The sequence below is a fragment of the Mus musculus genome, chromosome 15 (genome assembly GCF_000001635.26).
Source record: "Mus musculus strain C57BL/6J chromosome 15, GRCm38.p6 C57BL/6J".
Lineage (NCBI taxonomy): Eukaryota > Metazoa > Chordata > Mammalia > Rodentia > Muridae > Mus > Mus musculus.
This window is the reverse complement of record NC_000081.6, coordinates 10,311,695-10,337,498: the sequence shown is the minus strand read 5'-3', so window position 1 is coordinate 10,337,498 and position 25,804 is coordinate 10,311,695. Positions and strand designations below refer to the sequence as shown.

The 25,804-nt window shown below is 39.7% G+C and overlaps 1 protein-coding gene across 10 annotated transcripts in view; it reads right to left on the bottom strand.

Annotated features, from left to right (window-relative positions):
* Prlr (prolactin receptor) overlaps nt 1–25,804 on the bottom strand; it is a 171,953-nt gene that overhangs the window by 11,692 nt on the left and 134,457 nt on the right. For 5 of the 10 annotated variants that reach the window (XR_383824.3, XM_030248425.1, XM_006520038.1 and 2 more), the window contains 7 exons: nt 23,226–23,334; nt 19,864–19,996; nt 18,155–18,324; nt 14,944–15,113; nt 12,087–12,228; nt 11,533–11,632; nt 10,954–11,023 (listed from right to left, as the gene is read on the bottom strand). Coding sequence is in view for 9 of the 10 variants with exons in the window: in XM_030248425.1 (XP_030104285.1) it covers nt 10,954–11,023; nt 11,533–11,632; nt 12,087–12,228; nt 14,944–15,113; nt 18,155–18,324; nt 19,864–19,996; nt 23,226–23,280 (840 nt within the window). In the remaining variant the exon portion in view is untranslated. Of the gene's footprint in view, nt 1–478; nt 9,219–10,953; nt 11,024–11,532; nt 11,633–12,086; nt 12,229–14,943; nt 15,114–18,154; nt 18,325–19,863; nt 19,997–23,225; nt 23,335–25,804 lie in introns of those variants that run through there. The other 5 variants (XM_006520035.1, XM_006520034.3, XM_006520036.1 and 2 more) reach the window with 2 other exon arrangements.

Here is a 25,804-nt window from a genome sequence, read left to right as displayed (position 1 = left end):
TCCAATAAGACTCAGCACTAGAGAATTAATGGGAGCAGAAAGAGGTCTTCAAGTAATCCAAACACACCTTGCACAGTTCTGTAACACAACCTGAGCATTGGATGAGTCCAGATCACAATTACTAAAAAGGTCTGATTGTTAATAATAGTGATGAATCATACTGTTCAAAGGGATTCCATTCACCTTTTGATGGGATGGCCCTTCCTTTATAGCATTTAAATGCACTTCTTGTACTCGTTCTCCATAAGCCCAATTTCATCTTACCTTGTTTCTATCAACTTCTCATATGACACAAATGAGATAAATGAGGGGGATTTTGCCTTGTCATTGAGATGGGTGTACACAGATTGGAAAATCTGTTTGGTTCAACTTATATGAACAATTTCTTGACTACAGGTCATTCAGTGGTTAAAATATCTCCAATAAAATTGCTTTAGCCATATGTATATTTTGCTCATCTCAATTTCAAAAAAATTTAGAAGGACAAGCCAGGAAAACAAACATTTATTGAGCCAGGCACTGAGCTGGGTATTTTCAATAATGACAGAAATAGAAATATAGTGACCATATTATTCTGGGATGTCTAAGATTCCATTTGGCAAGCATTATTTTTAGCATGCAATAAAAATATGAGAGAAATTAGCATTATGTTCATATAACTGACAAAGATTTAACTGTCCATGTTGTCCCTACAAAGTGGATGGAGACAAGTGAATAAATTCATAAAAACTAGGAAGTACAATGTGCAATAACCCAAGATTTGCAGAGTAAAAAATGTAGGAGGATAAATCATAAGAGTTTAGCATCATATCACCCTTTAATACTAAAGAAAAAGTCGATATCACAGTAGTGAGACATAGAAATGAGTCTTTAAGTTCAAAACAAGATTGTTTCTGATAAATGGCTGACTCTTTCAATACCACTAGATATTTGATGATTAAAATCAAGTAAAGAGGATATTTATTTTTTGGGAGTTTGGGGAAATGAAATTGCAAATTTATGATTACAGATCTGACAGCCAAAAATTAGAAAACTCACTTCATCCACATCCAAGTGATTCTGTTCATTTGCATTTCAAACAACAGCAACAAAAAAGGACCAAGATATAGCTGTCTCTTGTGAGACTATGCTGGGGCCTAGCAAACACAGAAGTCAACTATTGGACGGATCACAGGGCCCCCAATGGAGGAGCTAGAGAAAATACCCAAGGAGCTGGGGAGATCTGCAACCCTATAGGTGGAACAACAATATGAACTAAATACCCCCGGAGCTTTTGTCTCTAGCTGCATATGTATCAGAAGATGGCCTAGTCTGCCATCAGTGGAAAGAGAGGCCCATTGATTGTGCAAACTTTATATGCCTCAGTACAGGGGAACTCCAGGGCCAAGAAGTGAGAGTGGGTGGTTGAGGGAGTAGGTGGAGGACCATGTGTGGGACTTTGGGATAGCATTGGAAATGTAAATGAAATAAATACCTAATTAAAAAAAAATGAGAACCAAGGGAGACCAAGGGGATAAACATCTTTGAGCCAGGCACTGAGTTGGGTATTTCAGCTATAGTGACCAAGGTTATAGTTGCTTTGGCCACCCAACTTGAGGTGACTCACTGACAGGAAAAACACCTGCACTCTGTGATTATTTTTTTAAATCTGATGACTGAGTGTGTACTCTTTTTGAACTTTGCTCATCAGGCAATGTCTACAAAATATCAAAATGTGAAAATGGTTATTCATAAAACCTAGCATACATCTGCAAAGTAATGAATTAGAAGGTTTATTATCAGGTTAAAAATGACAATAATAGCAAGCACATCTAATATTCCACTTAAGGGTTAAACTTTGTTTGGCATTTTGTAGGGAAAGAGCAGGAGCGAGGTAGTGGCAGCTCTGGAGACAGGGGACCTTATGCTACAGCGGAGTCTTTACTTCAATATGGCTTTACAGAAGGCATGATCACTCAGTGGGCTGATTACTTTGGTTTATACAAGAGACTCTTACATTGTTTAAAATTAATGACAGAGCACAAAGCACAAAAGCAAGTCTCAAGGTGCAGAGAACACTCGGGGATCACAAGAAGCCAAGCCAAAGGGTTGACATTTCAACCACTGGTGAATTGTACTGTAAACACACTAGCATCCCAAGTCAGTTATACAATGACATACACTATCACTTGTAGACAAAGATTAAAGGGAAAGTCACAACATTCACAGTTTCAACAGAAATATGATTACATACATGATTATATAGATTTAGCTTTGCTTTACAGACATTGACATAATTATATTGAAATTAGATATGATTAGATCATAAGTCATTAAATAATGATTATCACTTGTATTACATGATAAATTTTACAATAAGAGGATTATATACTTCAATATGGCATATAAGGGTTTTGAATCACAAAAAAGCAAAATAGTGTAAAATAACATTCTTTACAGTAAAATAACATACTTTAGAGTTAGGAGTGTCACATGAAAAGTATATCAAATATTCCATCAACACCAGTCCAAACATAAAAATGTGGTATCTTTCATTTCTAACTATAAGCAGCTTTGAAGGAAGGCCATTAGGATGTGGAAGGGAGGTAGTTTTAAAAATTCAAAATCTGTTTCTCAGAATTTAGTAAAACAAATGATTTTCAGAGGTGTTTTTCTCTTAAAATTTCTTTTTTATTGTTTGTATTTTAGAGGATGTGATAAAAGACAACCCCCCATTTGCAAAATGTGCACAGAAAAACCAAGCCTGTATTTTGAAGTGTATCCAGGGGGGCATAATTTGACCATAACTGATAAGGTTTATGTTTGATAGTCCTGTTTCTGTTACAAATTTTTTTTTTTAGAATTTCTTCTTCTCTTTTTAAACAACAGTAGGTAAATACTAATCAACATGCTAAGATTATCTGTGAGTCCCTTTACTCATTGACCAGACTGTATAGATGGTTGCCTTTCTACTCTATGTGTCTCAATGCTTTATAACTCGAGATAGAAGGAATTGGCGTGAACAGAACTGCTGTTAGCCTATGGTCTTAGAAGTTATGTTTACCTCTCTGCAATTCACTCACAATTACATGTAGATTTACCATTTCTGGTAAGATTTGAGTGAATGAATACCCCATTTGGTGGAGTTCTGATATGCCCTACATTTTGGAACATTCTGTTTTTTACCTTTCCCCTCCACTGGAAATTGATACCGGCAGAGCTCAAACCTAAAGTTATCTTTTTGGGAAAAAAAACTCCAAGAGGAAAATCTGCATGTGATTCACAGATAACACCTAATACTCATAGGAAAGGACTGTAATTATAAGTAGATTCTTTTGTTGAATCATAAACTCTGAAGAAAACAGTATACTTTTTTAAAGTTTCTTTTTAAGGCAGTCAACATCTACTCATCAAGACATCCCAGACTTATTAGAAAATAAGTTGCTGGCTTGAATCTTTAAACACATACATATCAAAACGAAGCATTATTTATGACCATAATTTAGGTTTGTGTCTGTGTGGAGAGTTAACAATTGGTTCATCTTATGCAGAGTCAAATCATTGTTTGTAGGTAATTTCTTTCCCGCAGACCCCAACTTTACTATTCTGCATAATTAATCTTTAGGGAGAATAGCAGGCCCTGGAAAGAGGGGCTGAAAAGGCTCTAAGAATGTAGAAATGGTAAGGAGGCAGAATACAAGAGTTCTGGTCTAACTGATTTGGAGATCTGGATCTCAGGTTTCTGTTAAGCATGTCTTTACACAGTTTCAGGCATTTACTGTCTAAGTTAGGGGCGTGTTGGCCATGGCCCCTGGGCCTTTCAACTACAATCTTAGATTTTACTTAACTCATGAGGATTAAAGACAGACCTAGAAGAAATTGTAGAAGCTTTTTTTTTTTTTTTTTTTTTGGAGGGTTAACCTACAAGAGGGGAAACAAGTGGTCAGAATTAAAAAAAAAAATCAAGGTCTTGCAGCCTATTTAGTAGCAGTAACATGCCCAGAGCTGGACACTGAGGGCTCAGAGACTCTCCTACCAGAATCAGTATTGTGCTTGAGCCAAAAAAAGTCACAAAAGAAACCTTGTTTGATGATGTATATATAAAGCTTTCATCCATAACAAGTCACAGGATAGATATTCAAGGTCATTACTACTTTTCCATCTGGGTGAAGAGCTTCAAAGTGCACACATTGGCCTCTTCGGGGCCAGGCATACAATTCAGTGTCATTCAAGAATGAATCAACATTGTTTTCAGAATGGAAAGTCTTGAATTACAGGCTCCTGGGTTCATCTCCAATCACGCCCAGACTCAGGCAAAATGATTGATACTATTCACTTCAGTTCTCTGATGATTCAGTTAAACTATACACAAAAATCCCTGCACATTTTGTTCGTTAGTCTTTAGAACATTTTGTCATCTCCCCTCCTTTTTTTGGTCATCTCTCCATTTATTTAAAAGAAATCCATTTAAGATAAAATTTGCTTTCCAATTAATGCACTTTTCTTCCAAAATGAAACCTTTTAGAAGCAAAGAAAGGCACTTTGTAAAACATATACAGATCTCTTTCTCCCTTGTCTATGCTAAATTGAAGTTGCTAAGGGCAGGCTGGGTCATTTTACAAATGATGAGCAGCTAAAGCAGAATGAAAATGGAGGAGCTAGTTTTCCATCAGGACAAACTTTAACCTGGAGTTCAGGTCCTTTGGTTGTTCATTGACTGAGGATTCACCTTGGATCAAGTAAAGAGTCCCCCGGCTTTAATTTTACACATGCAACATGGGCTTGACTGTTTTCCACCAAACTGGTTTACAGTGAATCATTGACCTATAACTGACCACCATGATTAGTCTCAGGCACTTAGGAGAATGTATCATCTATTAAAAGTCAGTGGCATTGCTGATGGTAAGTTGTGCTCATATGAAGTTCCTTCTATGTACTTGTTAAAACTTATCAGAGAACATTCTGCCATTTGTGTCCTAAAGTTCCATCAGCCATCCAAATGAATATATTTAGTTTCCATGTACTTCATAACTTGAAATTTTTCAGAGAGTTGCTTAGAAAACTATACATTTTGAAATGATTCAGCGCAAAAGATTCTTTAATCTATATGGGCAATGGTTATTCATTAAACAGGATGATGAGAAAACAGGCAACAACCAAATACAAGAACAGAAGTTTGAGGCTGTTGGCTCCATGTAGGAATGAGCATGGCTAAAGACTTGTGTCTCATCTCCTGTGTCTTTCTTAGCGCTATATCTTACCTCAGCACCCATATCACCATATGATCCTAGAGTCTGACTTACATGGTGTCCATATAATATGAAATACATGTTCAGTATGTAGAGACAAATGGGTGCTGAGACTTTAAAGAGTGAAACAGGATGAGCACAGGAATGTGGGTGGCTCTGCATTTTTATAATTGCCTGAAAACCTCACTGAGATGCAAGGGATTGGTTTTGATTATTCATCAAGCCACAGAATCAAGAAGACTGAATTCCAAAAGGCTGTAGAGATTATTGGGTCCAATACAAAGAAAACTAGAATAGGTAATTCTTCTTTCCAAGGCAAAACAGAACTAGAACCCAGGTGTCTCAACTCCTAGTGTGCCTTCTTTTATTCAAGCAGCTGTCTTTCAATAGAAAATATTTGACCACAAGAATTTAATAAATGTATAGAACTGTATAGATTTGTTTTTATCTCATGAATGCTAACTTATTTTTGTGGAATGTAACTTGACTTTAGATAGCCATATTTTCCACATTTTCAAAATTACATATCTAAAGCCAATTTTTAGAAATTTCATACTATGAGCCATATATGCAGCATCAATTTTATAGTGGTGATTTGTAAATAAATGCATTTATTTGTCTCCTGGAGAAGGATAGAATGTCTTGGCAAAGAAGGTTTAGCTTGCATTGGCTTTGGTGTTTATTTATTTATTTTTTTGTTGGTAGCTTTCCAGGTGAATTAGATTCACTGACCCTCTTGGAGGTTGTGTGTATTTTGCATGTCATGGTCTTGTGTGACTTTATATAAGCAACATTGCTACGTGAACTTTAAATCACTAAGAGTTTTGATCTTGTTTTCTATTTACATACATTGTTGCTCATTTCAAGATAATAAACTTTTCTCCATACTTTCCAAGAGAGGGAGAGAAAAATAACTTTTTATGAAAATGGTCATAGAGAAAACTGCTTCTTCTTCAGCTTGCGCATGCCTGGGAGCTTAGTGAATGCAGTACGATTCAGACTCCAATTCTCTGTGTCTTTGAAGATGCAGTTGTTTCTCAGACATTCTGTATGGAGGATTCAGGGTATTGCATGAGCTTGGACAACTTTCCCAAATACTTCTGTTGTTCACAAGATGTCTTATATATTAGGAATATAAGCTTTGGCTGCTTGCATTTGTAGTTCTGGAAGCGTTTCCTTTGTTTCTTTTCCTTCGTCGGAGAATCTCTGAGGGCATGTGCATGTTGGGTGGAATGCTGAACTCACAAGAGGTGATTTCAGAGTCTCTATATCCAGTTGGTGAAAGAGAGAACTGATTTGCAAAGCAGAGGGAGAGTGAGTCATAGATGCTATGGTCCAATGGAGACCCAAGGCTTTGCTTTGAACTTTCCCAGGAAGCCTGCCCTTGGAGTTGGCTTGCAGATTCTACCATCCCCTGACCTTTAAAACTGTTATCACTGGGCAGATGCTTGCTTTCCTAAAACTTTTATCTGGACATCTGTGACGTGAGCACAGCCTGTGCCAAGATCTTGCAAATGCATGAATTCCAAGGAGATGCTGACGTTCGTTATACTTAAAATCCTTTTGTGTTCAGGATTGCTCAGATAAAAGGAAACAAAACAAAGTCAGATCTCTGTCTTGGAAACCCTCCATAGAAATCACTGCCCTTGTTCATGGTGGTTTGGGAGACTCTTCCATAGGTGGGCAGATGCCCTAAACTCATGGGAGAAATGTGTTATGGGTCTATAGAAAGCCCTAAAACCCAAAGTCAGTGATGGTTGCTGTTTAACGTATCCTAGGGATAAAAATAATCAGATAAACCTTACTCTATTGTACTCAATTGAGGTTTTCATCTACTTTGCATTCCTCAGTGGGCAATGGGTTGCCTGGCACTTCAGTCTAACAGGGACTGCATATACTGATAAACTTTGAATACTCACTGTAACGTTGCAGCAGAAATCACTCTACTCACTTGACTACGTAAACAGCAGTACTGGGAAGTTAGAAAATAGTCTTTACTTAAGCGATAGAAAAATAGTCTTCAAAAATACATTGCTAAACTTACGGGTTTGTATTAAAGTAGAATCGTATGTACAGTAAGGCAACACTTCTATTAGCATCCTGCAATGATTACCTTTTAGATCGTTAGTCTTGGGGGAATCGCTTTTTTCTACTAAGAAAACACTAGGGTTTATAACAAACCATCTCTTGCTCAAATGAAGCAAGGAACACGTTTGAAAAGGTTCACTGCGTGGAATTCATTGGCCTTATTTTGTATGAAAATTTTACTTCCTCAAACTACACACTTAAGAAGCCTTAGAATAAAATAAAGTTTCAGCAGAATAACCCAGGCTTAACATATTCAAATCACCTTAAGAAAACACTGGGGGCATGATACCATTTGCATACAGGCAATGGGTCATTAAGGTACAGGGACGGATGTAAACAATTTGGCTGGTGTCCTGGAATGTATTCTTTCCAAAATGTGCAATATTGGGACCATCATCATGAAAATGAAAGAGGAGTGTAAAGGCTTAGCCATCAGTTCTTAAGAGCCATTTTCATGGCATTTCCAGCCTGTCCGTCATCTTCTTGTGCTAGGCCATTTTGACTATTTCATGCCTTCTGTCTGATGACAAATCTATTGCAGAGGCTGTACCTGTTGGCACCATCCCTCAAGAATAGTAAGCGATGTGCTTTTATTTCATTGAATATATATATATGCGCATGTATATATGCATATATATGCACACACATATATATGGTAGCAAAGAGCAAATGTACAAATCACAGGAAACAAGTTGATTTGTTCTGGAAATCAGCTGTTGGAAAGAGGCAAATGCTGAACACAAGCGTGTGGAGGAGTGAAGTAGTGTTTTTCTTTTTGTTTTTTTTTTCTTTTTGTTTTTTTTTTTTATACCCACATCCTGTAACATCTGTTAGCAGACCACATTACTTCATGACTCTGTAGTGTTAACCTGAAGAGAAATCACATTTTAGTCAATCTGTCCATAAGTCTAGCTCTCAGTGAAAGGAGTGCATGAAGCACGTAGGATCCAGGTAATCCAGCCTGCCCAGTTGGAGTCTGCAGTTGCTTGAGGTTGCAGTAAAGCTGGCCAGATCTTTCTCAGATTGGTTCTGTTCAAGCGATGGTGGAACCTTCTTGGCTGATTCCTCAAGCAAAGCTGTGTTCTGGGCTCGTGAGTCTGGCACTAACACCAGGATGTTGTTATCCGTGACCCCAGATACCTTGGCATACTCCTTACTGGTTTCAGGAACCCCAGGGTTTTCTGTCTGGTGGTTTTCTCTCTGCTTGGGGAGTAATGATAGCACTCCGTCTTTGTTGACTTTGTGAATCTCCACGTAATCTGGGGGTTTAGCATAGACAATGGGGCCTTTCTCCTGGAGTGGTGGCCAAGATGTGTTTTGTTTGTCAGAAGGGAAGCTTTTGGCCCCTTCTTGCACAGCCACTTCTTCCTCTCCAGCATCTTCAGACAACTTTAGAACATTTTCCTCTGCTTTGTCCAAGAAAGAGTCCAGTGTATCTCCAGGACTTCCAGCTAGCTTGCACACATCGGCAATGCTGTGGTAAGGAGATCTGCGCGTGTGTTGGCCAGGTGGTAAAGGCCATGTTGTAGATTTGGATGTATCTGTATGACAATTGGGGGTGTTATTTTGGGGATTTGGGGTGGGAGGAATATTTGCCTCAGGATTCTCTGGCTTCTCAGTGATCTCAGGGATGTGGAAGGCAGGGGGGTAGGCCTGGGGCTCCTCACACTTTTCAGACAAAAGAGAATGGCTGTCATAGCTTCCATGACCAGAGTCACTGTCAGGATCTAGGTGTGTGGGTTTAACACCTTGACCCGGATACTCTTTGGAATGGGATGGCATTAGCCGCTCGTCCTCATTGTCATCCACTTCCAAGAACTCCACCAGCAAGTCCTCACAGTCAGAAGTGGGGGGAAAGTCTTGGCACCCCAAGGCACTCAGCAGTTCTTCAGACTTGCCCTTCTATTGAAACACAGATACAAGGAGAGATGGCTGTTAGCTTCATCACACGCCACCCTTGGCATCAGAGCTGAGTGGTATCTGAGCAGAGTAAAGGGGCTTTGCTCCTGGGGCAGCAGCCAGGCTGTATCTTGCTTAGTCTTGGAATGGAAGCTTTCCACCTGCTTCTGCTCAGGAGAAGGCCCCTGTGGGCAGTCTCTCAGAATCCCTCCCTCACCAGACTGCAGACATGTGTGTGTCAGGCCACCTAGAGGCATCTTTTGAGTACTACCTGCCAAACTTCTCTGTATGTCTTTCCTAATTTTTCCCTGTGGTTCTAATAGTGGTCATGAACTTAATGGGCTTATAACACTCAATGTATCATAAACATATAACTACAAAATGAAAATGTCTTGTGAAACATTTGATGCCATAGTGTTTGCATGTCATGTGACACTGGTTCTCCTTGGCTGAGTAATTCTGAGATATGGTGGCTGGCCTCATCTGCTCCTCTACCACTTTTTGGAGTGTGGTGACAGTGGTCCTTGTCTCTGGCTTCTGCCACTCCTCTTCCTTCTCAAACTCTTTTCCCTAGTTCCCATCTCTCCTTTCCTTTCTCTTCTGATCCTATCATTTTTAGTTTCTTCTCTACTTTTTTCATCTCTTTCCTCCTGCTCTTTCATCCTCCTATTCCACATTGTCTCCCCTACTCCTGCTTCTCTCCCTCTTACCTCAATTCTTTTCTCTTCCAATAACCCCCCCCTTCTCAGTCCTCTAACATAGGTCATGTGCCTAAGCCTTGGCTTTTATCCATTATCATGTAGCTATGACTTCAGGTAGGTTATTTTCCTTGCTGGACCACAACTTCTCCAATTTTATGATGAGAGTAGCAGTAGTTTTCTGCAAGGGTTCTTTTGAGCATTAGAGATAATGGAAGAAAGAGTATCAAAGCTTAACCCTAAATAGATATTTATCATTAAGTCTCTGTGGCTAGCAGGTTATGTTGTAAGGTAGACAGTTGGTAACTTGCTTAGGTGAGATATTCCTGTTGGTTTTATAAAGGTTGATACTAGACTGAAAAATGGTGGTAAATTCCTTAGCTCTAGTCCTTGCTATAATAGTTGCAATCAAAGTGTTTTGGAAGACAAGTTAAATTCATGATAATAGCATCAGCTGGCATTTACCTTTACATATAGGTGAAGGCTTCTCTACACATCACTGTTAAGGTAAAATTGAAACTGTACATTTCTACCTAGAGACAAATGCTTTAGGTTTGTCTCAGATCAGTCTAATACACTTAGGAAAACACCAGCCCATAGAGTACTGGTCTACTGACTGCTCATATGGGGCATGGGGATGGGGGGAATTCTGTCACAATGGTTTATGTAAAGACCATTCAAGTGGAAGCTTTGACTCATGTGTAAAGGAGATAGTGGTATCAAGTTATTTAAGATATCTTTCAAGATTCACTATTTGAACAAAACAGTCCTCTCTGTCTTCAGTAGCAGCCCTGGGCAGGATAGCATGCCACACCATGAATTTGGGTGTTTCCTGGGTTTCTCTCCTTTCTCCATGACATTTAGAATAGGAAGATTAACGCATTCATCTCGAATGCTTCCTTCTGTTAACATATATGCTGCCGAGGAGCAACCACTGGAAAAGGATGATCAAGAGGGCCAGGCTGGATCAATGGGGACTGTGTGAACTTAATTATCACCACGTAGTGAGTCACACTGCATCCTCTGCTTCTGGCACTTACCTCTAGCAGATGAGTATCAAATCCTTTTATTTTTGGCCCCGGAACTGGTGGAAAGATGCAGGTCATCATGCTATAAAATAATTTGTGAGAGTGGATAAATGACTCATCTTTTCATTGTTAATATTTGAAAGAGCTTTTCATTTTCTTTCTAATTCCCAAATAGCTGATGCGTGGGCTATAAGAGGTTGAAGTCTGTAGCTGTGTGAAAGTAATAGTAAATGATACAGGTACTTGTGAAGACACACACTACACCCTATGTTGGTTAATTTTGGATGATGATTTTAGGCTACTGGATTATTCTATTTGGTTTTCTCAGTGTTGGCCGCATTTGCCAGATTTCCACAATTTTACAGTTCTAAGTCCCTATTTGATAGAAAGAGCACTGGATTTAAATAAGTACATTTTAATACTTTTAAAAAACCTCTGAAAAAGGATTTTTGTATGAACGAAATTACTGGGACTAATGGATAAATGAGGTACTTGGGCTGTTTGCTGGTTTTCATCATCTTTGTATCAGGGCTTTTTGTCATTATTCCCAATAACAATGACCGAGAGAAGGGCTGAGAGATAGTGAAGTACCTATAACCCTTCAAAGCCACTGCCCAGACCATAATCAAACAGATGACAGCAGAGAGAACGGCCACAATGATCCACACAGTTGTGTCTTTCAAGGTGAAGTCTAAAAGACAAACAGCCAGAGAACTTTGATCACATATAAATTATCATTAAAAACCAAACAGCAAGTCAACATAACACACAAAGCTCATGGACTCAAGATTTTTTCTTTCTACAAGATTTTTTCTTTCTACATGTATCTCCTGAAAAGCAATCATCAATAGTTGGTAGGCATAAAGCAGACAGGGAGGCATAAGAATGACCAGTGAGTCCTTGGAAGACATTATAAGCTTATACTTGCAACTTTATTCTAAAACGTGGTGTTTGCCAACTGTGACTCAAGCAGTAATACAATTCTTTCGAATGTCTTTTTGTTAGATTAAGAAATAATAATCACATTTCTAGCTACTTTTTCTAGATACTGCTCAAAATAGTTTCTGTATTAATAGCGACGGCATGCAGTTTTATTGTTTATACTGTTTATAAATACAGGTAAAAAGTATAGCCCAAACACTCACCATTTGGTATTTCAATAGATTTCTCCTGGCCCCATCTACTCCAGTATCCATGGTCTGGCTTGCAGCGAGTCTGGACAAGATACTTTTGTCCTGGATATAAGTCAAAAACCTTAAATTGTGTTTGATGACCTGTGAAGTGGATCTAAGGAGGAACAGGAAAACAGAAGTCACTTCTGAATTTTGTTACAAGGAAAGAGCCTTTTTAAAAACACAAGTATTGGAGATTTAGGTTGCCTAGCTCTATTTAGACAGTGCCTTGTTTGCACCACTCTATTCTATCCTTTCTGTCTTCCTTTTAAAAGTTCTCTCAAAAAATTTAAAAAGTGAGGCAGGTAGATCTCTGTGAGCTTGAGGCTAGCCTGGTCTACAGAGTGAGTTTCAGTAAAACCAGGGCAGCACAGAAAAACCTTGTCTCAAAATAAAAAAAAAATATTTCCCCCAAACCACAACAGGATACTTGGTGACAAATTAACTCATATATATGAGAGATAATAAAATTATTAGTTTACTTTTATATCCAGCTACTTCATTGAAGCTGTTTATCAGGCTTAGGAGTTCTCTGGTGGAATTTTTAGGGTCACTTATATATACTATCATATCATCTGCAAAAAGTGATATTTTGACTTCTTCCTTTCCAATTTGTATCCCCTTGATCTCCTTTTGTTGTCTAATTGCTCTGGCTAGGACTTCAAGTACAATGTTGAATAGGTAGGGCAAGACTGACAGCCTTGTCTAGTCCCTGATTTTAGTGGGATTGCTTCCAGCTTCTCACCATTTACTTTGATGTTGGCTATTGGTTTGCTGTAGATTGCTTTTATCATGTTTAGGTATGGGCCTTGAATTCCTGATCTTTCCAAGACTTTTATCATGAATGGGTGTTGGATTTTGTCAAATGCTTTCTCAGCATCTAACGAGATGATCATGTGGTTTTTGTCTTTGAGTTTGTTTATATACTGGATTACATTGATGGATTTCCGTATATTAAACCATCCCTGCATCCCTGGGATGAAACCTACTTGGTCAGGATGGATGATTGTTTTGATGTGTTCTTGGATTCGGTTAGCAAGAACTTTATTGAGGGTTTTTGCATCGATATTCATAAGGGAAATTGGTCTGAATATAAGTGGATAATAGCCCAGAAACTTAGGATACCCAAGATATAAGATACAACTTGCCAAACGCATGAAATTCAAGAAGAATGAAGACCAAAGTGTGGACACTTTACCCTTTCTTAGAAATGGGAACAAAACACCCATAGAAGGAGTTACAGAGACAAAATTTGGAGCTGTGATGAAAGGATGGACCATCTAGTGACTGCCATATGCAGGGATCCATCCCATAATCAGCTTCCAAATGCTGACACCATTGCATACACTAGCAAGATTTCACTGAAAGGACCCAGTTATAGCTCTCTCTTGTGAGACTATGCCGGGGCCTAGCAAACACAGAAGTGGATGATCACAGTCAGCTATTGGATGGGTCACATGGCCCCTAATGGAGGAGCTAGAGAAATTACCCAAGGAGCTATAGGGAACTGCAACCCTATAGGTGGAACAACAATATGAACTAACCAGTACCCGGGAGCTCTTGTCTTTAGCTGCATATGTATCAAAAGATGGCCTAGTCGGCCATCACTGCAAAGAGAGGCCCATTGGACTTGCAAACTTTATATGCCCCAGTACAGGGGAACGCCAGGGCCAAAAAGGGGGAGTGGGTGGGTAGGGGATTGCGGGGGTGGGTATGGGGGACCTTTGGGATAGCATTGAAAATGTAAATGAGGAAAATACCTAATAAAAAAAAAGAAAAAAAATTATTAGTTTACAAATTCCAATGAAGTAATTGAGTCAAAGAATTATTTGTTGGTGCTAAAACTACTAAGAGGAAGAACTCCAAGTCTTCATGAATGTTGAGGTAATTGTATCTAAATAAAGTGGTACTTAGCAATGAAGATACCAGATTTATACCGCCCTAATCTAAGACTTAGCTTAAGTATCATTTTTACCAGGTAGACCAGATGGCGCATGCCTCTTGATGATGATGATGAATGTAGTATGAATTTCATACTTTTTACTTATACAGTATGTTGAACTATATGTTATTCAAGTTGAATCTAATTCAGTTCCTAAATCTCAAGTCTAGTTGCAAAAGTCACTGAAGCAGGGACAGCAGCTAAGTGATTAAACAAAGGACTAGTAAAAAGTAAAGATTGTGTGACATCCTGATGTGACCTCCTGTCCTCACTGTATCAAAATTGTCCTGGAGTAGTCTTTGGTTTGGACAAACCAGTTAATAGATATTTTATTTTGAGGAAACCAAGACAGAGAAGATTAAAATATACACCAATTACCATGTTATGTAGGGATTTTAATTACCTTTTAAAAAATGTGTGATCCTAATTTTGACTGCATTTGCAAATGTCCCCTTTCAACAGAGACATATACTGAAATGGTTAAGGGTAGAATATCATAATGCTTGTAATCGCGACCCTATCTTTTTATACTGAAGGGTTACAAAGTATTTCTTTAAAAACATATTGACCATGTACAGATTAAACTGAAATCCTCTTGCCACCAGCCTCAGTATAGTTTATGTTCTTCAAGGCATCTGGATCTGATACATCCTTTGGAAGGCAAGTTGGGAGCCTGTCCAGTACGAGCAGCTGTCTTTCTGAGAGTGCTGAGTATGAATAACTTTTGATCTCATTAGAAGGGGGAGGAATTTCCATACCCAGGAGGGCCATGTCTACAAGGTGATGCCAACATGGTGGAAACTAATTAGAGAAATGATCTATTCTGTCGTGAGAGGTTTATCCTTGCCAAAGGACAGGATTCCTCCAGTAGGCTTCTGTTTGACTTACCTCCCACTCATCTGCTTCTTCAGACTTTAATCGAATTTCATATTCCATTGTAAACCAACCAGTTTTTACATCAGTTATGGTAGGTGGCAACCATTTTACCCACAGATATGTTTTTTTGTCTTTTAGTTGTTTCACTTCTAAAGTCAGGTTCCGAGGAGGCTCTGGTTCAACTGTAGATACAAAAACATTTTTAGTTTTCTTCACTGCTTGGACCTTCTTTTCTGTTCTCTAACATAACCTGTATTTCTATCAGTCCAATTTCTCCACTGTATAATGAGCTCCTAGAGGGCATGATAAATACATTTTTCCTCTTAATATGCAATCAATCATGTTTGTATGTGAACATAGGGTTTGAATGGTAACAATAATAACCAACTGAGATTTTGTTTTGACTGTATTTTGATGCAAGTTTCAAGTTGAAGTTGCTATATGAGATTATTGGGAAAGAGATTCAAAATAGTTTATTTCCCTTAGTTGGGAACAAGCATCTCCTTGAAGAAAAACTGCACATCATTTTGTGCATCATCTATTCATATTCATAATTTCATAGGTAACAAGTTTAGAGAGTTTTGCATTCATCAACTAGCTATGTTTTATACTCAAAATATGCATTATTCCTTCTGGAGAACAACATTAACTCTGCCAGAGAGTACATGATTAAGACATATACAGCACTTGAACTTTTTGATAGTGTTTCCCTAATTAACACTAAAACAGCTTGTTGGCTCATTCATTCATGAAACTTTTACTGAACTTCCACTAGCAAACGTTTAACATTTTTTTCTTATTATTTTAAGGTGTGCAGTTTATTAAAATGGTCTCAAGTCACTTGAACAGGCAAGCCCTGGACACCTCAACCCCTCAATCCACTCCCAGGTAGACCAAGACCTTCATACATCAAGTTGGGGGGCTAAAAAGGGGATCACGATGGCTGAATATTCAGAAATTAAAAACAGAACTAAAAAATATTAAGGCAGAAAATTTTTCAGTACATTAGTTACACAGAAGCAATGCTAGTGTGGATGCAGGGTGTGGACTTGGCCATCCTCTTCTCAGGAATAGGGGTGACTTTGGGAGGGTGAGCGACATCCTATAGACATATACCTCATTAAGATTTCTCAAATGCATACCAGCATATCAGGGAGGAGTGGGGGCAGGGGACAGTGGGGTTGAGATGTATTGTGTACAAGAAGAATCCATTTTCAATTAAGAAAATAAAATAATGTTCTAATAATGCATCATCATTTAAGCCCCTCCCCAAATGTCACGAACCCATATGCCAGGTGCAGAAGTGGGACAATTACCAGTTTCAGGAACATATTCAATATGAGTGTTATTTGAAACACTGAGGTAGATTTATTTGGAAACAATTTAAAATAGTTTTTTTCCCCTCAGAAGGGAGATAGAATTAACTAATGGGTATGTAACTTTCTGAATGAACTAATGTCATGAATTATACAGTTTACTATTATTTTAAAATGATGATTTTGTTATATGTCTTTTACAATTAAGAAATAACCACAGGGCATGTTTACAAGGCCGCTAGTCTCAGAGTTCTCGAAGTGTGGGCCATGGAACTACTGTCCTAACGGTGAAATAACTAGGGTGCTGGCTTGCCTCACCTTTTCTTTCCTGTTGGTCAATAGCATGTTATTTATTCTTGACTGTGGGCGCCCAGATTAGATGCAATCTCTGTATCAACTTCCTTTCCTCAAGACTCTTGAAACATCACGGAAGAGGGGGCAGAAAGAATGTAATAGCTGGAGGGTGGGGAGGAATGCTGGGAAATGCTGTCTTGTAGACATGACATGATTATTGTATACATGAATTCAGAGCCACTGAGGCTCTCTGTAGAGGATCTGCACAAGATCAAATCAGTCAAACCTTTTAACATGGAGTGAGAGCGGCTCCTGAGGCCCCACATCCAGCTGAAGAGCTACTGGTGGTTGGTAGAGACTGGAGGAGAAGAAAAATCACTTTTCTTTGAGGGTGGGGGAGGTGATTACTTGCAGGGTGCCCATGACTCACTGGAAGACACCCCCATATGAGTAGCACTAATTGGATACAGTGTATTATTAAACATAAACAAACAAACAAAAAACAAAACGAACAAACAAAAATAAATCTCCCTCAATTGGGAGGGAGATGTGTATAATTGTAAGGCCTCGGCCTGCTTGCTCCTGTTGTGTGTTATTACTTAAATTAGGAAGACTTGACTAATTTCAAATCTTATTACCTGCTTCATAAATTATTATCTAAGGCAAATAATAAACCTCATTTTCCTTATCCCATCTATTTTCCTAGGAGTTTATTTAGTGTCTGTGCTAAACCATAAAAGCCATTGCAGCTGTAGTCAATTGTCCTGATGCATAGTGCTGATTGTGCAGACATCTCTTAAATCAACAGCTTGGCTTTATGAATACTTTCCCCAAACATTACGTAAGTGACATTAACCTTCAGCCAGTTAATACTTCCTATTGTAATTGTTTATTATTATTATCATTATTGTTTTTGTTGTTGTTGTTATATTTTGGGCACATTTGATCCCAGGGTTTTTTTTTTTAATTCATATTAGGCAGCACCCTGTCATTAAGCCATATGCCAATCACCCTCATCTGATTTTGAATAATAATAATAATATCTCAAATTAATAACGAAGTAGATATAATATTGTTGAGAGCTGAATTTCAGTCAAAGCATTAGGGTTGATTCTTGTGCATACAAAATCAGATCTCTTTAAAAGACCTCCCTTTCCAGAAAGCATCCCTTTCTTCTTAGAGGAGAAAGAAAAGACCTTTGGAGCTGTTGCTGTAGCTCAGTGCTCTGGAGAGCTGGCCTTTATGAACAGCTCTGGGTTTCACCCCCACCAACCAAGAGAAGAAACTTGAGTTGGTTGCTAGAGAGGGCAAGAGAGTTGCAGAGAGAGGGCAGAGGGAAGTATTAATAAAAGAGGCACACAGAACACTCACACTGGATATAAAATACAAGGGTTAGCAGTGAGGGAAAATATGAGAAGACGAAGATCTCAAGAACTGATCTCTCTAGGAAAAGTCGACACTGTTGGTGTAAAATGCTCTTAAAGAAGATACTGTGAGTTCTCTCACCTTTCTTTTCTGGAATCCACCCATAAGCCAGGAAGACCCAGAGAGAGTTTGACTTTTAATAAGTACATAACAGTAACAAATTACCCATCCACTTCCCCTTCCCTTACCAATGTAAGTCACATCCACATAAAGTGGATCCGAGGTACTGCTTCCCATTTCGTTCGTGGCATTTACTGTGATGATGTATATTTTCCATATGGAAGTGTACTGCTTGCTAAAGAAACAGGAATTGGGGCCACTGGTTTTGTAGTCTGGACATTCATAGGTGTTTTTCTCTCTGCAACGAGTAATGCATTAAGAGTGAATAAGAAAATAGTGGTCTCGTTTTTGTTCTTAATAGACTAATATAACTGGGTTATGAGGATAAGGCATTCAAAGAATAAGTATGAAAGCAGAAAAATGGGTTCCTGTGGCTCTGTGCTCTACTCATATCAGCGGGGTGTGAGGGAAAGAAGTGTGTTGGAAGAAGGGGTGGAAAAATTAGTTTAGCTCTCCCCCCTCCAGTGCTCTGATGTTCACTAACCCTTTTTCTGCATATGTTTCTATGCACTTTGTTATTTTTCCTTCTGAGTTACCAGTGGCCAAGGTACACTCATACCAGTCGCATCACTGTTGGGCAGCCTTGGGTAGTTGGGACCTTCATTAGCAATATGCGCATTATGGGACCATCAATAATGCAGTAGTGGTCACAAAAACATGCTGAGATGCATTTTACAAAAAGGATTCAGGGGGAGATACACTGATGCCAATGTATCTTAGATGGTGTCAAGTGAGCAACAGAGTGAGGTGGGCATGAAGGGGGGATAGTTCAGCCCCATGTGGCTCATTAAGATGCTCATATTTTAACAGTCTCAACTCCAGCCACACCACACAGGGGTTGGAGGCTGTTCTAGTCCTGGATTCTTTAAGCATTTGCGCCATTCATCTTTGGATGCCAGATGGGTGAACAGCTTTGTGTACAAGCAGACCTTGGAAAGTGGCATACCTGTCTCTATCAGTAATACATATTTGATTTTTAGGTCCAAGATACAGAGGTGCATTTTTTGCTAAATTAATATTTTTATAGCTCACTTAAGATTTCTAAGAGGGGCTCACTGTGATTTTTATCAAAATAAAAAGGAGACGATCTCCTTTTGCTCTCACGGCAGTGTTACATTTAAATATGCCTTCCAGAGAACTTGAATTTTATTCTTTCGTTGTGCTTGAAATAGGGGTTCTCTATGTAGTTCAGGCTGTCTTTGAACTTGTGATCTTCCTGTCTCAGCGTAGAGAATGCTGAGATAATAGATGTGTGCTCCCAGGACTGGCTGAGATTGTATTTTATAGACTAGCAATTTGCTTAAAAATAATCCTCGAGGTCTTTTCCTTAAAGGTTATTTTCTTGGCCATGGAGCACATTTGAAAACCTAATGTACCATGGCTGCCAAGGACCACAACACAGTTTATATAATTCAGTTATGTTACAAAAGTAGTGTATTAACAAAGAAAAAAAAAGGCTACAAATGGCCTGTGGTTTATGGATGAGCAGCCAACACTTAGGAAATGGTGACTTTGTCTGCAATCTAAGCTTGTGACAGACAATTGGAAACTTGGTTAATATTATAATGCTGCTGGTCAATGAGCATTTGAAGGCTGTTCTGTAAAACCCTTTACTGAACAAGATGGGCAGAGACATTAAATTCCTTTCCTGGCGGGATGAACTATTGGTGCAAATCCAGGAAAGAATGGTGTTTCTATCTCAGCACCAACATAAGTTGGATCTGGGAGAGCATGAGCATTCTGCTTGGGTTTGACATTAAGGAAAGAGACAGTTTACCCTTCTTTGCTGTATGTCAATGAATAATTGGTGGGGAGTCCTCCATCTGACCCAGGATTCCACCAGCAGGTGAATGTTTCCTTGTCAGGGGAACGACATTTGTGGATTTCAGGTTTTCCAGGTGGTGACTGTCCTAAAACAAAAAAGCAATCAGCCATTAGAGTTAATATTGAAGTCCACTCAGCTGCATGATGGTGCTCCTAGCAACAGAGGCAGATTCTTGGCACCATGGCCAATGAGGAAGTCTTAGTGCATTGTTCGGAAAGGCCATAGCATGAGTAGCCGACTATCGTTCTCTGTGCTGTTACAGTGCCCACAGGACACTTAGATGATGTTTGGTGGCATTAATAACTTTTGGAGAGACCAGTGACACACGTTTCAATGAAGGGTGAGACTGAGGGGAGAGAGATGGACACATATGGAAACTCTGTAGCCCCTCTTCCCACAGAGACTAGTAGGTATTAGGGTTACCATCTAAAACATTCTTTTTTCCCCAGTGACTAGTGGCCTATGCATACACTGTAAGTGACCTGCCTTCTGACATTCTCTGTCCTTTTTAACCCAGGAATCTGTACTTCTCTGGCATTCTTGCAGCACCAACTCTTCCTTTGTCTTCATTTGCATCACATATAGCCTCTTTTCTGGGTGTCTCTGGGCTACTGCTTCCTTCCTCCCTTCCTTCCCCGCCTCCCTTCCTCTCTTCCCTCTCCCTTATCTTCTCCCTTCTTGCTTTCTCCCTTACCTTGATTCTATACAGCCTTAGACCAATGATCTTGTTTTTAAAATTATATTTTTATTAATTCTTTGACATTTCTATATATGCATATGATATATTTTGAATGCATTAACCCCCATTTATCTCTCTAACTCTTCCCAGATCTAGCCCTTATCGCTACCATTTCTCTCTCTGTGTCTATGTCTCTCTGTCTCTGTCTCTCTGTCTCTGTCTGTCTGTCTGTCTCTCTCTCTCTCACACACACACATACATACATACACACTCATGGACACATATATACAAAGTGTGATTTGTGCTCTTTATATACTTATGAATATCAAGCTACCCATTGGCTTCTGCTTGACATACCAGGGGCCATGCACTTAAGAACAATTTATTCTTAGTTCTTGAAGCTTCCAGCTGTTAATAGTACTTCACTTAGATGTGGGGATTTAGGAGCCCCTCACATCTCCGCGATAGACTGTTATCTGGCTTGATCTTTTGCATGTCATGGTGAAATTATGAGTATCATGGTGCTGCCATGTGTCCAAAAGACAATGTTTCATTCTAGTTTCCCTGGATCTCTGGCTCTCACAATCTTTCTATCCCTTCTCCCAAAATAGCCCCTGAGCCTTTGTGTGTGAGTTCAATGCAGATGTCCTACCTATGGCTGAACAATCTACAGATTAATGGTCTAGTATCTTGTAATTCTCCCTTTTGCTGTTTACTGACTCTCAGTCTTAGTCTCCTTTTGTATTTATGCCCTGACCTCCTTTCTTTTTTTCTTTTTCCGGGCAGGTGACCTTGTAGTTCTGCAGATTTTCACAAAGCGGTATGGTAAGAGAAAAGATAGAGGGTCATTCCACTCTGAGTGGGGAGAGCTGTTCCCACTCTCAGGCTAGAAGAAAGAAGGTAGGCAGGATGTGAGGTGGCCAACGGTATGAGATTTTTCACTTGCTTAATCTCCAGAACTCTTTGCAAGCTGATCTCCAATTCTCATGTTTGGTTGTTATGTTGAAAGGAACAGAATAATGCTGGGATTTTGTCATGATGCTGTCGGCTTGGAAGGCCAATTATAACTGATGGTATATCTTATTTTCCACCCCCCCCCCCATTTTGCCTTGGTGTTAGCAGCTCAGGGGTCTTCTATATGTTCCCCCACATTTATTCAATTTTTCACAAAGGCTCACAGGTAGGAACTTTAGCTACTCACCCATCCAGCAGATCAGGTCAGGGGAATCATGGCAAAGGGATCTGTATGAACAGGAACCACATTTCTGTACGAAATGTGTTAAGGAAGAACTTAATGGATGATCTAGTATGGTGTACCAAATGGGGCCATGGGCTGGCCAGCAAAGCATCACAGTAGCTTAGAACTGCTGAAAAGAATCTGTGTGAGCATTGTGTGGATCTACCAATATTTGGAGCATTGTTCATCCTCCAGGGAAGATTTTGTCAGGATAGTGCTTTTGGGAGTCATTGCAAAAATACAAGGTTTCTTTTGCTTGTTTTATTCTGCCATGGGTGAGGAGAAGCAAATTATGTAGAGAGAAATATTCATTAAAAAATCTCATCAATCCTAGGAGGCAGAGGCAGGCAGGTTTCTGAGTTTGAGGCCAGCCTGGTCTACAGAGTGAGTTCCAGGATAGCTAGGGCTACACAGAGAAATCCTGTCTTGAAAAACTAAGCAAGCCAAACAACCTTCTAGGGGGGAAAGGTAAGGCTGTGAAATGATGTGAAATGACAAGTAGTCAAATGTTACTTTCATGTCCCTAGAGGAAACAAAGTTTATGGACTATCTCAGTGCAATACAAGGGATATGATACAAGTCCAAGAAATGCAGACACTTGCCTATGCTGATTCCATATACACAGATAATGCATAACATCCATATAAACATATCCAGAGAGAAATACAAGCAAAGGCATAATGATGGCAATATATTGGTACACACACACACCCCATATATATACACACATATGTACACGATATACACAGAGGTTACTCATTGGTATTCACATATACACATATATTCACACAGAAGCATTTATAGCCCAGTACTATAAACAGTTGGTATGTACATTGTTACATTCAGAAGTACACATGTCCAGAAAGACATAGAAGTAGATAGGGAAACCTATGTAGATAATCACACAGCTTTTCATTTAGCTCTGAATTTTGTTTCTCTGAGTTGCACACATACTGGAAGTGGCTGCACTTCTTTCTCACCTTGTAATAGCAATCCTGTGTGTTATTTTATGGTTGTCCAAAGGTATTTTCAAATGCATTAATCCATCTGAACTATGTGAAATATAACTATCCTCCTTTGGAGAAATTAAAACCACGGAGAGACACACAAGTGGTTCAAGTCATGTAGCTGGCAACTGTAAGAACCTGGATGGCAAGTCCATCTCCAGTGCCCTCTCAGTGCCCTCTCAAAATGGGGATGGAAGAGAGGGGGTGCATGATAAGATCAGGCATTAATTTTAATGCAGAAGTGTGGCAAATAATTTAGTAGCAGCACATGACCCAGACGTCTTCCTTTCTCACAGCTGCATTGCAACAGACAGAGACAGCCTCTCCACCCCCCCCCCCCCCCCCCCCGATAAACACTTCAGGCAAGGAGAGCAAGAAGAGAGTCTCTTACCATTCAGGAGGCTGATGCTGAGGACAAGCAGCATGTAAGCAAGTGCAGATGACATGTTTTGCTTCAGGCTGGCCCTTCTTCTTGCTACAGGCAATAGATCAGAGGCTCCCTGGAAGAGAAAGCACCAGGTGACATTTGTTAAATGACAACCGCTCAGGCACATGCACCATTTACTTTTATTCTGGGTGCTTGCAACTGGTTCTTGCTCCTTGCTTAATGTGAGCGACAAAACAGTGGGAAGAGAATCTAGTAAAATGTAACATGGGATGGCTTGGCTAAGAAGCCCTGATTCACACTTGCTGGCAAAGATTTCACCACAAGAGGTCGTCAGACAACAGTGTAGAGAGTTCAGGGGAAGTCTCTTCAGGAAGACAGTTCAGGCTGTTGGCTTTTTATTTTATTTTATTATATTATTATTTTATTATTTTCTGCATTCATCTTTCCACATGATTGTTTAGCTGTCTAATAGCACATCACCCATTTATATAATATAGACTGTGCTCCCCACAGGAGAACCATTCATGGAGGGTTCTTGCTCCAGTATCCAGAGCATAAACCAGGTCAATTTATCGATCCTGCCAGATTGAGAGTGGGATGGTCAGGGTGGAGGTTCCTGTCTAAGTTCAGGCTGAGAAGGTTCAGGAACTCTCCAGGGATATGGCCATGGCTGTGAAGCAAACCTCATAATGAATTTTAGTGGCCCTCCGTGTGGCTTCTTTCTCCCTTCTGTAAAGCCCCATAACAAGAGACAATGAACAGTAATAATTCAAACCTCTTGGGTTCAGGGTATTAAGTCAATTTTGAACTTGCAGGGCTTGAGAGTTTTGAGCAATTTATTAATATTATTATTTTTACTCTTTGGAACCGTTTTCAAAGCTTCTCAAGTTCCTGCCTTTTTAAGAAAGATTTTAAAGACTTTTTTTATTAAAAAAAAAAAGACTCATTAGTCTTATTAGACTTCAGACAGTGCTCCAAAAAAACAATAGATTTTGATGAACGACATATAAATTTCCAGAAGCACATGGTTTTCATTTCCTTTTAAATTTTATTTTTAAATCAAGGGAAGAACATCTAGGAGGCAAAGTTCTCCGTCATAGACTCTTCAAGCATTGTGAAGAGATGTGTGATGAGCCCCCAGAGGCACAGAATCCATCCTCCTGATCAGGGGATGTGCTCTGTCTGCCAAATACATACCACGCAACGGACAGCTTTCTGAAGGTGTAGAACACCTGCCACTACTGCTGTGGAATCACTCAAAAATAGACATTTTAACGACACTGGAAGCTTGGGGTACGCACATACCAACAAGCGGTGCCCTTCTATCGAATGTTCTGGTTGAGAACTGAATCCAATCCATTAATGGGCTCAGCAAAGTTCTGGAGACCTTTTGCTTGCTTTGCCTAGATTCCTTGCAAATACACATCTAGGTAGCACAGTCTCAATCTAACCTACTTCTTTTAATCTCTCAGGGCCATCCTCTTTAAACCAAGTGCTCAGCAGCTTCTGATAGGTTTTAAATAATGAACTTGTTCTAACAGGCACTGGTGTGAGTTCTTCCATCACTTGAATTTTATTTTGTCTTTTTCATGGCCTCATAAGGAGACATTGGTTTCCACCAGCTCGGTTTAACAGGTACAGAGACTGAGTGTAGAGAGATTTAGTAGACTGTTATCCACACGCTGACAGGAGAGAGAGAAAGAGAGAGAGGGGGAGAGGAAGAGGGAGAGGGAGAGGGAGAGGGAGAGGGAGAGGGAGAGGGAGAGGGAGAGGGAGAGGGAGAGGGAGAGGGAGAGGGAGAGGGAGAGGGAGAGGGAGAGGGAGAGGGAGAGGGAGAGGGAGAGGGAGAGGGAGAGAGATCTGGCAAGTCCCAGAGCATCTGAGAAATCAAGAGTTGTGTGATACCTGTGACAGACAGTGAAACTGACCCTTCTATAGAGTGATACATAAGACAAGAGCAATTGACCCATGGAGAGAAAAATACCTGGTTACATGGGTAAGCAGGAGCCAGAGAGCTAGGGTAGACAGAGGTCATCAGTTATGGCTCTACTCGTTCTTAAGGGTGTCTAATGCTGTTGATCTTATTTGTGTATAACCTGGGAAGCGTTCTTCATCTTGAACATACTTTAAACTCAGCCTGGCTTGGGAGTCAGATTCTGCTTCCTGGCTGAAGGTGCTCTAAAATATCCCCGTGTTAAAACTTCCCTCCTCCTTTGGGCATCACATAAAACAACATCTGAGATCACCATGCTATAAATCACCCTTCGTGGGTGAAATCGGGAAACCTCTGCCAGACAGGTCTATGACTGTTTTGCAAATGAAATACTCAGATAGGAATCCAGGTAGGCAGAAGCCAGAGTGGATTTAGTTATTTGTTTGTATTTCCTCTTCTGCTGGTGTAGGATCAAAAATCCTTCTCATTAAAGTTGTAAAAATGCTTGGTGTTCTCATTAGATAACTTTTTTCTACATATGCTGGAATCTGGTCACACCCATGCACTTCCTAATGCCCCAAGCTGCCCGTGTCAAGGAATTAGACACATTCCCAATGCGTTTTTGACAGTGACTTCCCAACTCAATCTT